Genomic DNA, 12,830 nt, shown 5'->3' on the forward strand with positions numbered 1-12,830 from the left:
AATTGAATCCACAACTTAAATTAGTTTTTTTGCCTACCCATAACAATTAATAACAACTTACCACTTAAAATTTAAATATTGCAAAAAGTTTTTTTACGTGTCTTTTTTCTTTCATTATGTATAGTGTAGGTATGCCTGGCAAGGTGGTCGATACCGTATTGGTACCGGCCGATATGTGCCGTATCGGTACATATACTGGTATCCAAACGCCAACGCTTTGTATCGATTTAAATACTAGCGGTACCAGCCAAACTGGCCGATTTCGGGCATTACCAACCGGTATAGAAAAAAAAAACTTTTTTTTTTTTTTGTAGTTTTTGAATTTTTTTAAGGGCAAAATGATAACTTATTAATATTATTTATTTTCTTAGTATGCAATAAACAATTAAGCTTTCTATTTTTTATATTGTTTTTTTCTCTTTTAATTGATGTTAAAGTCTAAAACCTTGAATAATTTGTTCTAAATAGAGGTAATGTTTTATGTTAAACTTTTATATTTATTATAATATATATATATATATATATATAAATATAAAAAATAACGGTAAACCCAAAACGTTACACCGATATTGACTAGTACCGAAATATATCGTTCTACTGGTCAAACCGATACAACTTTCGGTTCCTAATTCATTTGGTCAGCTTGTTGGGAAGTTAACAAAAGTACCAGGAATTTTTCCTGCAAGTCTACATAAAACTAGTGAAGCATTGCAATATAATTAATTTTTTATAGTCAATAAACTAGGAATCTTTCCTAAAAAATTCGCCATATCGCGGCCAAAAAGAGAGAGAACAAAATAACAAGAAAAGTTGGCATGTGCAGATTGGAGACTTTTGTTTAAGTCATTTCTAACACACAACTGGTTGTTATGCATTATTATTATTATTATTATTATTATTAATTTGAACATTGTTTTGCTATTGATCGTTTGTACGCTTGCAAAATGCCATTATAAGTAAGATCAATTTTTTAAATATACTATTTTGGACCTGATTCGATTTTTTTATTTAAACCAAATATTTTGGTATTAACTTATTTTGGCATATTGTTTTGGAATTATTGCAAAAATTATAATATATATTTTTAATATTATTGTTGTATACTATAATATGTTAAAAATTTAATAAAAAATCAGAAATAAAATCATATAATGCATGAGTAAAGTGTAAAGTTGACGAGAAAGTTAACAAGAGAAACATATTATTAATTAAAAGTAAGCTCATATTAACGGATACTATTAGAGTAATTGTTAATAAATCATAATAGAAAAATTTAACACTACTTTTGTGGGGGCTATGGCCCAAAAATAATGTATTGGGCCTTGAGTCTTGTCCGAGGACACTAACAAGTCCGAGGAGAGAAACATGACTTAGAGCATCCACATCAGTCCATGGATACTCTTGTAAAATACATAAAGTAGGTCTTTTTACACATTTTGGCCAAAAAAACACCCACATCAGTGGGTGTAAAATCGTGTAAAATATACACCCGGATGTGCAAATCAACAGTAACCGTGTAAATATACACGGTTACTGTTCACGTGTAAATGATTTTTTTATTTTATTTTCTCTCTCCATCAAACTACTTCTCTCAACCATTACAACAACCAGCGCGCCAGAATAACCACCCTAGCACAGAGTATTAACCAAAATCAACTGAAAATTAAACCAAAATCAACAAAAAAAATTTCCCAAAATCAACTGAAAATTAACCCAAACACATCCACACAGACAAATCAACACAGATACACTTGCTCAAAAAAAAAAAAAAAAAAAAAGCCACAGAAATACACAAACAAACCCAAACGGACAAACAACAAAGAGAGATCGATGCTCATCGGAACGTTCAGTGCTTGACTGGAATGACCGGAGCTCGTGGGTCTCGCTTGATCGGAGCTCATGGGTATGGGTCTTGCCTGATCGGAGCCTGATCGGAGTTACTAACTGGCTTGTGGATCGGAGAGATAGATCGGTGCTTGTGGATCGGAGAGATAGATCGGTGCTTGTGGATCGGAAAGATAGATCGGTGCTTGTGGAGCGTGGATCGGCCGGTGAAGAAAGGATCTGGGTCACCGGAAAGATAGATCGGTGCTTGTGGATCGGAAAGATAGATCGGTGCTTGTGGATTGGCCGGTCGTGAAGCTTGGTTCGTGGATCGCCGGAGCTTGGTTTTTGAGAAAGAACGAGAGAAGGTGGAAAAGAGAAAGAGAGAGAGAGAGAGTGGTGATCTGTTCTGAAAAGAGAGAGAGAGCGCGCGGTATATAGGTAAGAGTGGAGAGAAATAATAAAAAAATAGAGAAAGAATAAATATTTTATTGAAATATCTTGTAAAATAGATAAACTGATGTGGGTGTTTTATAAAAGTGATAGTGTAAAATAGAAAGAGTAGGTTTATTCGTGTAAAATAGACAGAAAATTTAGAAGGACTGATGTGGATGCTCTTAGGTGATCTACTTTACAAGTCTCATCATTGAGAGACAAAGGGAAGAAGATCCGAGGAGGAACTTCTCCTCGGACACGGTAAACCCAGACTAAGTGTATAGTTAAGTGGTTGAAGTACGTCCCTTGAACATGTGAAAGGGAAGAAAGCTCAAAATATCTAAAGAAATGCTGCAACCACCACATTAAATGCATTACAGCTGCTTCTCTGGCCGCATTAATGTGGAGAAGACCCTTGAACAGTGTTGCCTTGGCTGCTGCAACTCACAAAAGACTGAAAGGGGTGTCTGATGGGATGGGTGCTCAAGTGGAGGTCCAGATGATCAACAAGTGTAAGGCCCAGATGATCAAAAAGAGCCTATATAATGCAAAGAAGCCCCCATGAAGTAAGGAAGGAAAAAGAAAGATGATAATACGGTAGCATCCAAAAGAACTCTAAGTTAGTGATCTGTAATCATAAATAAAATCCCAAGTCTCCTGGATAGAGGTTTTTTGACTATAATAGCTTTATTCTTGTCTGTTTGTTCCTCACCTCCATGCAAGCCATTGCTCTACTCATCTAATCCTAATTCTTTGACCCATACTCAACAAAATTCATTATATTGGGCTTTTTGGACCAGGGTCCCATGCAGTTCGGGCTTGGGCTCCAAACTTTGTCCTTACAATTGGCGTCGTTTGTGGGGAATAACTTAGGTGTTAGTGAGTGTAACAGTTAAACATGATAGGGTCGGGTCCACACTAAGAAAACCCACGACAAACCGATCCCTAGCGGACAGAACCCATTGGGCCTCAGCGGCAAAGTAATCCTCTTGACCCTGAGCAAAATCAGGGCAATGAAAGGAATTGAGAGGGGAATGTACATACTACCTAGACGAGCCAAAGCCATTCCTAAATAGGTAGTCGTATATCCCAAAGACAAAACAATCGTCGGGCCATGCAGCGAGAGATCGATGACTTGAAAAGGAAATTGCGCCATGCATAGCAAAGGCGGTCCCCTACTAGTTCCGACGTATCCTCTAATGAGGAGGAGGATGTCAGTTACAGGTAGAGATCAAGAACTCCCCCAAGCGAAACCTTCTCTTATGAGACAGAGCAGCGTCATGGACGGAGACATAAAAGCCCATCTGGTAAGGGCTTGGGTAATGATGCCATGAATAAAGCTCTAGATCAGATCTCTAAGTCACCCTTCATGCACAAGATAGAAGGGGCTAGACTACCCCGAGGTTTCCACCAACCTACGTTCATCATTTATAATGGCCGAACGAACCCTGTGGAGTATGTGAGCCAGTTTAACCAAAGAATGGCCACCCATTCTCGAAACGAGGCTTTGATGTGCAAAGTTTTTCCATCCAGTCTAGGACCCTTGGCGATGAGGTGGTTCAACATCTTGAAAACGAACTCCATAGATTCCTACAAGCAGCTCACCCAAGCCTTTGGCTCTTGTTTCATTACGAACAGCAGGGTTCCTCGGCCTCTGAGTTCATTATTGTCATTGTCCATGCATGAAGGGGAAACTTTAAAAGCGTACTCAGACAGATATTGGGAAATGTACAACGAGATGGATGGTAACTACGACGACGTCACCATCAGTATGTTTAAAAGCGGTCTCCCCACCAAACATTGTTTAAGGAAATCCCTAACTGGTAAACCTATTACTAGTGTTCGTCAACTTATGGACTGGATTGACAAATACAAAAGGGTGGAAGAGGACCAACTACAAGGGAAAGGAAAGGAAAAGATCATCCCTTACAAGAGGAATGATTTTAGGTTGGAACGATACAGCAATAACCATCCGAGAAGAGATTTTGCGGGGCAATCTGGGTCAACCAACATGCAAGTGGTTAACGCCGTATTCAGAGAACTGGTACAATAGGTTTTGGAGAAGGTCAAGAATGAGCCGTTCTTCAAATGGCCGAACAAAATGGCCGGAGACTCCTCAAAGCGCAATCAAAGTCTATATTGTCAGTACCACCAAGACCACGGACATACCACCGAAGACTGCAGGAACCTATGGAACCACCTGGATCAGTTGGTCCGAGAAGGAAAATTGCGGCACCTATTACATCCTTCTAGCGGTCATCCGGGTTAGGCAAACCAAAAATCCCGTAGAGACATATCTCTAAGACCTCTCATGGGTACAATAAATGTCATCCTTGCCACTCTGGGAAGAACCGGCTCTTTTCCCTCCAGGGTAATGTCTGTGGCTCGGCTCTCCACCGAGGACAATGATCGGGAATCCAAAAGGCCTAGGAAGGGAGGCTTACCTGTGTTGGGATTCTCGGACGAGGATAAGATCGAAACCATCCAACCCTATGATGATGCTTTGGTAGTTACACTTAGGATTAGGGGGTTTGATGTGAAGAGAGTATTGGTAGACCAGGGCAGTGCTGTGGAAGTAATGTACCCTGATTTGTACAAGGGGCTGAATCTAAAGCCCGAGGACCTAATAGCATATGACTCTCCTTTGGTAAGTTTCGAAGGGAAGACTGTTACACCAAGGGGACAAATCAAACTGCTTATACAGACTGGTTCAGACGTGGTGGAGGTGGATTTTATCATGGTCAACGCCTACTCACCATACACGGCCATAGTGTTGGCTCCACTCATTGGGAGCCGTTTCTTCTACACTTCATCAGAAGGTAAAATACCCATCAGAGGGTCGAGTAGAGCAGATTATAGGAAATCAAGCCATAGCTAGACAATGCATGGTGGCTGTCATCTCACGCCAATCCAATGCAGAACCCTCGACTCCTGTAAGAAAAGACTTATAGCAATCAGCCACCTCAGCAATACTCGTCGATGAGCTAGTTGAGGAGATAAAATGCGAGAGTTTAGAAAGGGTTACTGTTGACAACCCATAAAGATTCTTTCAAGTCGATTCGGAACTACCCCTCCGAGAGAAAGAGGAATTGATTGGGTTTCTGAGAGAAAATGTTGACGTATTCGCATAGGACACCTACGAGGCCCCAGGGGTTGATCCGAATTTCATTTGCCACTACCTAAACGTATTCCTAAAAAGCAACCACCTCGACGCCCGTCAAAAGAGCATGCCGACGCTGTTAAGGACAAAGTGACAAAATTTAAGAGAACAGGGGCTATCAAATAAGTCTTTTACCCTAAGTGGTTGGCAAATACAGTGGTGGTAAAAAAGAAGACTGGGAAGTGGCGAGTCTGCGTAGATTTCACATACCTGAACAAGGCGTGCCCAAAAGACCCATTCCCAATGCCTCGAATAGACCAGTTGGTAGACGTAACTGTAGGCCACCATCAAATGAGCTTCTTGGATGCCTTCTAGGGTTATCATCAAATACTACTGGCCCCGAGAGATCAAGAGAAAATGACATTCATGATCCCTGTCGGAAACTACCACTATAAAGTAATGCCTTTCGGTTTAAAGAATCAGGATTTATCTACCAAAGGATGATGACCAGAATGTTTGAACCACAACTAGGCAAGAGTATTGAAGTCTACATAGACGATATGGTAGTAAAGAGTAAAGTGGTATCCGAGCATGTGAGAGATCTTGAGGTCATCTTTGGCATCTTAAGAAAACACAAACTGCATTTCAATGCCTCTAAGTGCTCATTTGGTGTCAGGTCCAGCAAATTTTTAGGCTATATGGTAACTCATAGGGGAATAGAGGTGAGCTCAGATCAAATCAAAGCAATTCATAACTTGCAAGCTCGTCGGAACCCAAAAGAAGTCCAGAAACTCACTGGAATGATCGTGGCATTAAATCGATTTATTTCTCGATTTGCAGACCGATGCCATCCTTTCTACCTCCTGATGAACAAGTGGAAAGCATTTGAGTGGTCCGAGGACTGTGCCTTAGCCTTCCAGCAACTTAAAGCGTATCTGTCGCGGCCGCCCATCATGTCTAGGCTTGAGGCTGACAAAGTTCTGTTCGCCTACATAGCAGTGGCCCCTCACGCTGTGAGCTTGGTGTTAATACGAGTTGACAACGGCATAAAATGGCCAGTTTACTATGTGAGTAAATCGTTACATGAGGCCGAGGTGCATTACTTATAATTGGAGAAGGCAATTCTTACAGTATTGCATGCTACACGGAAACTCCCCCACTACTTCTAGGCACACATGGTCGTTGTCCTAACTCAACTTCCCCTCAGGTCGATACTCCGAAGCGCTGATTACACAGGAAGTATTGCCATGTGGAGCATGCTCCTAGGGGCTTTCGATATTAAATACATGCCTCGGACCTCCGTCAAAGGCCAAGTTCTCGTTAATTTAATAGCCAAATTTACTGAACCCCCAGTAGAAGTTGTAGCAGAGGAGGAAAATATGGATGGAAAATCGGTTGGCACAATCTCTACACAAGGAGTCTCACGGTGGAAAGTCTTCGTTAATGGAGAGGCAAACCAAAGGGGATCCGCGGTAGGGCTGGTTCTAATATCCCCCGAGAGGATTACCATCAAAAAGTCATTGAGACTAGAGTTCTCGGCTACAGACAACGAAGCCGAGTATGAGGCTTTATTGCAAGGATGGCCATGGTGCAGAAAATGGGGGGAAGGCCTTAGAAGTGTTCTCAAATTCCAGACTGGTTGTAGCCCAGGTGAAAGGCGAGTTGGAAGCTAGGGATATAAGAATACAGGAATACCTTGGACAAGTTAAGTGCTTACAGTCGGACTTTGAATTTTTCAACTTGACGCATGCCTCTAGAAGCGGGAACACACATGTGGATTCATTAGCCACTCTTGCCACATCCTCGGAGCAAGGTCTACCCTGAATCATCCTCGTCGAGGATTTGTGCAAGGCAGATGTAATAAAAAAGGACATGGTTCGAGTCCACCAAGTCAGAGTGAGTCCGAGCTGGATGGATCCCCTAGTGAGCTTTCTCAAGGACGATGTATTGCTCGAAGAGAAATTGGAATCCGAGAAAATACGAAGAAAAGCTCCTCGATTCTGGCTGTCAGTGGATCACAAGCTATACAAGCGCTCCTATTTAGGGCCATATCTATTATGCGTACACCCAAAAGCATCAGAGATGTTACTTGAGGAATTGCATGAGAGAATTTGTGGTAGCCACACAGGAGGAAGGTCACTGGCACACAGGGCCCTCACTCAAGGGTACTAGTGGCCGGGCATGCAGAAAGAGGCCCAAGAATATGTCAAGAAGTGCGACCAATGCCAAAGGTTTTCCCCAAATATCTACCAACCAAAAGGGGTCCTTAATCCCTTCTCCAGTCCTTGGCCGTTCGCTCAATGGGGTTTGGATATTGTGGGCCCTTTCTCGAAAGCAGCAGGAAATAAGCGATACTTAATGGTCACCACATATTACTTCACCAAATGGGTCAAAACTGAGCCTTTAGCCAACATCAGGGACATGGATGCAAAGAAATTCATCTGGAAAAATCATTACATGCTTCGGAATTCCTCGTACCCTCATCTCGGATAACGGCCTTCAATTTGATAGTAAGACATTCAGGAAATACTGCTACGACCTGGGAATTACGAACCGATATTCCACTCTGGCCTATTCTCAAGGAAACGGGCAAGCCGAGGCTGTAAATAAGGTCATAGTTAATGGGATAAAGAAGAGATTGGATGATGCAAAGGGAAGATGGGTGGAAGAACTGCCACACGTCCTATGGACCTATCGAACTACGCCACGACGATCAAAGGGAGAAACTCCTTTTTCTATGACTTACGGGGCTGAGGTTGTACTCCCCTTGGAAACTAGCTTTCCAACGTTGAAAATTGGCACCTTTACCCCAAGTAACAACGACGAATTGCTAGAAAGAAGTTTAGACTTAATCGAGGAAAGAAGAGAAAAGGCAATGATCCAACTAGCCTACTATCACCAGAAGCTCAAGCAGGGGTATGATGCCAATGTAAAACTGAGGCCACTAGGACCAAGAGACCTAGTGCTGAGAAAAATTTTGGGTAGCGCCAAGAACCCATCCTGAGGAAAGTTGGGATCTAACTGGGAAGGCCCATACCGCACCACTTCAGTGGCAGGAATAGATGCATATTATCTGGAAGACTTAGATGAGAAAGCTGTACCCCGCCCTTGAAATGTAAATAACCTAAGAAGGTATTATTATTAATAAAAGCAGTTTTGCCTACACTATATTTCATGATAACTGCACGTCTTCCGGCTCACTTCTATCCAAGTTTTAAACAGAACCTAAGTCCTGCATGACTCCTCGGACCACAGGCTTAGGGGAAATTAACAACTTTTTGGCTTCTATCCAAATTTTAAACAGAACCTAAGTCCTGCATGGCTCCTCGGACCACAGGCTTAGGAGAAATTAACAATTTACGGCTTCTATCCAAGTTTTAAATAGAGCTTAAGTCTTGCATGGCTCCTCAGACCACAGCCTTAGGGAAAATTAACAACTTATGGCTTCTATCCAAATTTTAAACAGAACCTAAGTCCTGCATGGCTCCTCAGATCATAGGCTTAGGGGAAATTAACAACTTATGACTTCTATACAAGTTTTAAACAGAACCTAAGTCCTGTATGGCTCTTCGGACCACAGGCTTAGGAGAAATTACCAATTTAAACCTAAGTCTTGCATGGCTTCTCGGACCACAAGCTTAGGGAAAATTAACAACTTATGGCTTCTATCCAAGTTTAAAACAGAACTTAAGTCCTGCATGGCTCCTCGGACCACAGACTTAGGGGAAATTAACAACTTATGGCTTCTATACAAATTTTAAACAGAACCTAAATCCTACATGGCTCCTCGGGGAAATTAACAACTTATGGCTTCTATTCAAGTTTTAAATAGAATCTAAGTCCTGCATGACTTCTTGGACCACAGGCTTAGGGGAAATTAATAACTTATGGCTTCTATACAAGTTTTAAACAGAATCTAAGTCCTGCATGGCTCCTCGGACCACAAGCTTAGGGGAAATTAACAACTTATGGCTTCTATCCAAGTTTTAAACAGAACCTAAGTCCTGCATGGCTCCTCGGACCACAGGCTTAGAGGAAATTAACAACTTATGGCTTCTATCCAAGTTTTAAACAGAATCTAAGTCCTGCATGGCTCTTCGGATCACAAGCTTAGGGGAAATTAACAACTTATAACTTCTATCCAAGTTTTAAACAGAACCTAAGTTCTACATGGCTCCTCAAACCACAGGCTTAGGGGAAATTAACAACTTATGGCTTCTATCTAAGTTTTAAACAGAACCTAAGTCTTGCACGACAGCCTTTACTACCTAAAGTTCATTACACTGTCCTACTCTTATCACTCAATTATATTGGCAAAATATTGTTGTAAATTTCAACTAAAGGAGCAATCACATTTACTCAGAAATACAATAAAATCCCATCAACATCAAATAGAAGAGTAAAGAACGAGAGAAAGAGCTTTTATATTAATAAACGGAGATAATACAATACTGTTGGATGAGAAGTCTTTGAAAACAAAAATATAATACAACTTCTCTTCAAAATGATAAATAAAAAGAAAGAAAGAGAAAAACCCTAAGTGCTAAGCCTCAGTAGGGGGATCTTCTTTTTGCTCTGGCTGAGGAGGAGGAATATCATTGGCTTTTAGGTCAACCCCATGACCCTCGACCTCAGTGATTGTCTCCTTAGAAGGATCCTGAGACTTGGAGGAGGGCTTCTTCCCTTTGCCCTTCTCCCCCTCAGCATCCTCACTTTGGACGGCGACCTGGCCAAAGCCCTTAGTAACTTCGGCTATGGGGATGGCATCGGGAATAGCTACAGGTTGCTCAGAAGCTTCAAGGGCATCGGCAGGGACCTCCCGAATCTCTGGAGGGTAGAAGATCTTTTCGGGCAGCCTCCAGGCAGAATCTGCAGGGACACCTGCAGCATTGAGAGCCTGACTCCATGTCATGCTGCAGTAGTCCCTACATACTTCTGACAATTCCTCGGTGAGCCTTGCTTCCGTCTCCTCCACTCCAAGCTAGTAAGCAGCCCTCTTCTCAGCCTTGGCTGCTTCCTTGGCTAGCTGGACCTCTTCCTTAGCTTTCTGCAACGCGGTTTTGAGATCCAGAATGGCTTGCTTTTCAGTGGCAAGTTTGGTCTCAGTCACATACGGTAGCTAGAATTGGTCTTCAGCTTGTTTCTTAGCGTTTTTCAGGCCAGTCTCAGTGCTCCTACAGCCTTTCTTTGCCTCTTTGAACTTCTCAACCAGTTCATGCTGCTCTTGCTTGAGGGCCCCTAGGGTCTTCTCTACCTCGACACGAGAGATGGCTTCAGTGTCAGCCATCTTGCGGGCGTCGTGACACCACTCCTCGGCCACAAAAACCTGCTGAGTAATCTACCCAAAAATCACAAAATAACATGAGTTAGAATATAGTATGGCTCAATGATTATGCTTGTAAAAGGATAAGTTGTCTTACCATTGCAAGATCCCTTTTCAAAGACAGGAAGAGTTCATTCTGTGAAAAGTGCCTGTAAGCTTCCATGTCCCTAGGAAGGAGCATGGGCTGCTCTAGGGCTTTAGCGATGTACCCTGCTCGGCCCCTATTGTACTCTCAAATTGAGGCATTATAGGGAATTACTGCTACATCCACCTCAAGTCGAAGGCTCCACGTACGCGGCGGGATGCGCACTTCAGCCCTTTCTATCTCGTCTCGGCTCTCCACAGATGGAGCCCTTTTGTCCTGAGGCTCTTGGGTCACTTTTTGTTGTTTTGCACCCTGGCAAGGACCCACCTCTCCTTCCTTAAGGACTCGACAGGCCTTTTCTTCTTCAATTCAGGATTGACTTTTAGGCCGAGGTCGGCGAGGACCTGTGGAGGAGCAAGAGGAAGATTGGAGGGAGTCTAGGACTTCATGGGCACCTTCGAGGTTTGCCCCTTACCATGAGCAGCCATGAGCTCCTGCAAACTCTTATTGCCTTTATTTGAGGCCATGTCGTCCACCTCTTCGTCGGAGGAATCGTCTGGGCAGGAAATAACAAGGGGAGGAACGCCAATTGCCAAGTTTCTATCAGCCTCACCCTCGGTGTTCGAAAGTTCAATTAGGGGAGCCTTTAGGTTATCCTCCTCAAAATAAAACTCGTCTATCTCTTCCTATAGTGAAAGATGAGATGACTCGGTCTCCTCTTCAACAAATGTTGCAGCTCCAGGATCGTCTTGTCGAGGTAGATGTACAGCTGGTTGAGGATTTTGAAGAATGGGTAGGGTAACCGGTGGAAGATCCCTTCGAGCCAAGAACCTCGGCTTTGACACGTCAATTCGAGATAACCTTGTACTACCCGCTTTTATTGATTGTCCGACGTCCAAAAAAGCACGGGATAAGGGCTCGTAACCTAAGATTAAGTGGGCGGCACGCAGTTGTCCGTCCTCGTGAACAAAGATCTCTGACTTCAAGAGATAGTTGAGGGCTTGAACGTTTGTATGGCTTAGCCGAGGAGCAACGTGGGCTTTATCTGCAAAACAACTGAGAAAGGAATTGTAGTCAGATTGTTAAAAGGACATTTTCTTAAAAAAAAAAAAAAGTTCAAATTTCCAAGCGAAAGGAATAAAACTAAAGGGTTAAATCCCCTTCCCAAGGGATTGATCCTAGAGGTACCGCACCTGGATCTCCTACCTAAGTTAGACAATGAAGACCGTCGCTCCATTCCCCCGAGGCAATCAGGTAGTCATCCTTCATACCCTTATTGGACTTAGGAAGACAGGAGATTAGCCTAACAACTTCGGACCTAAATTTAAGGTAGTACCCTACTTTGGCAAAATGGTGGCACTCGTACATGTGAACCACGTTGTGCCATGTGAGACCTAAACCCATCTACTCGTTCAGGGCATCTATGTTGCCCAAGACCCTAAATAGGTTTGGGGCGCACTGATGAGGTGTCAACCTATGGTTAAGCAGGAAATCCTGGGTGATCCTACGCATGGGAAGCGTTATTCCTCCCTCTATAAAAGCAATCATGGGAATGACGACTTCACCCACTTCTTTATCAGTCAGTACTCGGTCCTTAGGACAATAAGTCAAAACCACCCCCGGCGGAATGCGGTACCTAGCTTTAAAAGCCTCCATGGCGGCGGTGTATCTACTAAACGCTGGAATTTACCCATCTAGATAAACTGAAGGGCTGAGGAGGAATGCTGAGATGAAAATGGGGAAACGTAAAAGAATAAGAACTTATGGGTATCTGTACAATAATCTCTGACCTCTCAAGAAAAAACTTCTTACAGGAATGTCTATGGGAACTCAAAGGTCTGGTGTGTTTTAGGAAGACTGGGCGCTGAAGTTCTCTAAAGTTCTTGGATGTTCATAAAAAAAGAAAGGCAAAAGAGTTTCTTCAAGGCTTTATATAACAGGAAAGGAGGGGAAAGGTTGCTCTCGCTCAAAATTCTAGGAGGATTGCCAGCCGTTGAATCTACGCTTTGCCGTTGGATGGGGGAACACAAAACCGTCTGGAGCAATTAATAGCGCCTCGTAAT

The 12,830-nt window shown here is 42.8% G+C and overlaps 1 protein-coding gene across 1 annotated transcript; it reads left to right on the forward strand.

The window, feature by feature from the left end:
• The first annotated feature begins 3,739 nt into the window (after positions 1 to 3,739).
• LOC126703728 (uncharacterized) lies at positions 3,740 to 4,312 on the forward strand. The gene has a single exon (XM_050402812.1). It carries the CDS (start codon positions 3,740 to 3,742, stop codon positions 4,310 to 4,312), a length of 573 nt encoding a protein of 190 aa, XP_050258769.1.
• The last annotated feature ends 8,518 nt before the right edge of the window (positions 4,313 to 12,830 follow it).

Source organism: Quercus robur, chromosome 10 (genome assembly GCF_932294415.1).
Source record: "Quercus robur chromosome 10, dhQueRobu3.1, whole genome shotgun sequence".
In the NCBI taxonomy this organism is placed as follows: Eukaryota; Viridiplantae; Streptophyta; class Magnoliopsida; order Fagales; family Fagaceae; genus Quercus; species Quercus robur.

What these genes read in the sequence shown, in the direction of transcription:
- LOC126703728 (XM_050402812.1), top strand. Translation starts at nt 3,740, where the DNA reads ATGGCCACCCATTCTCGAAACGAGGCTTTGATGTGCAAAGTTTTTCCA.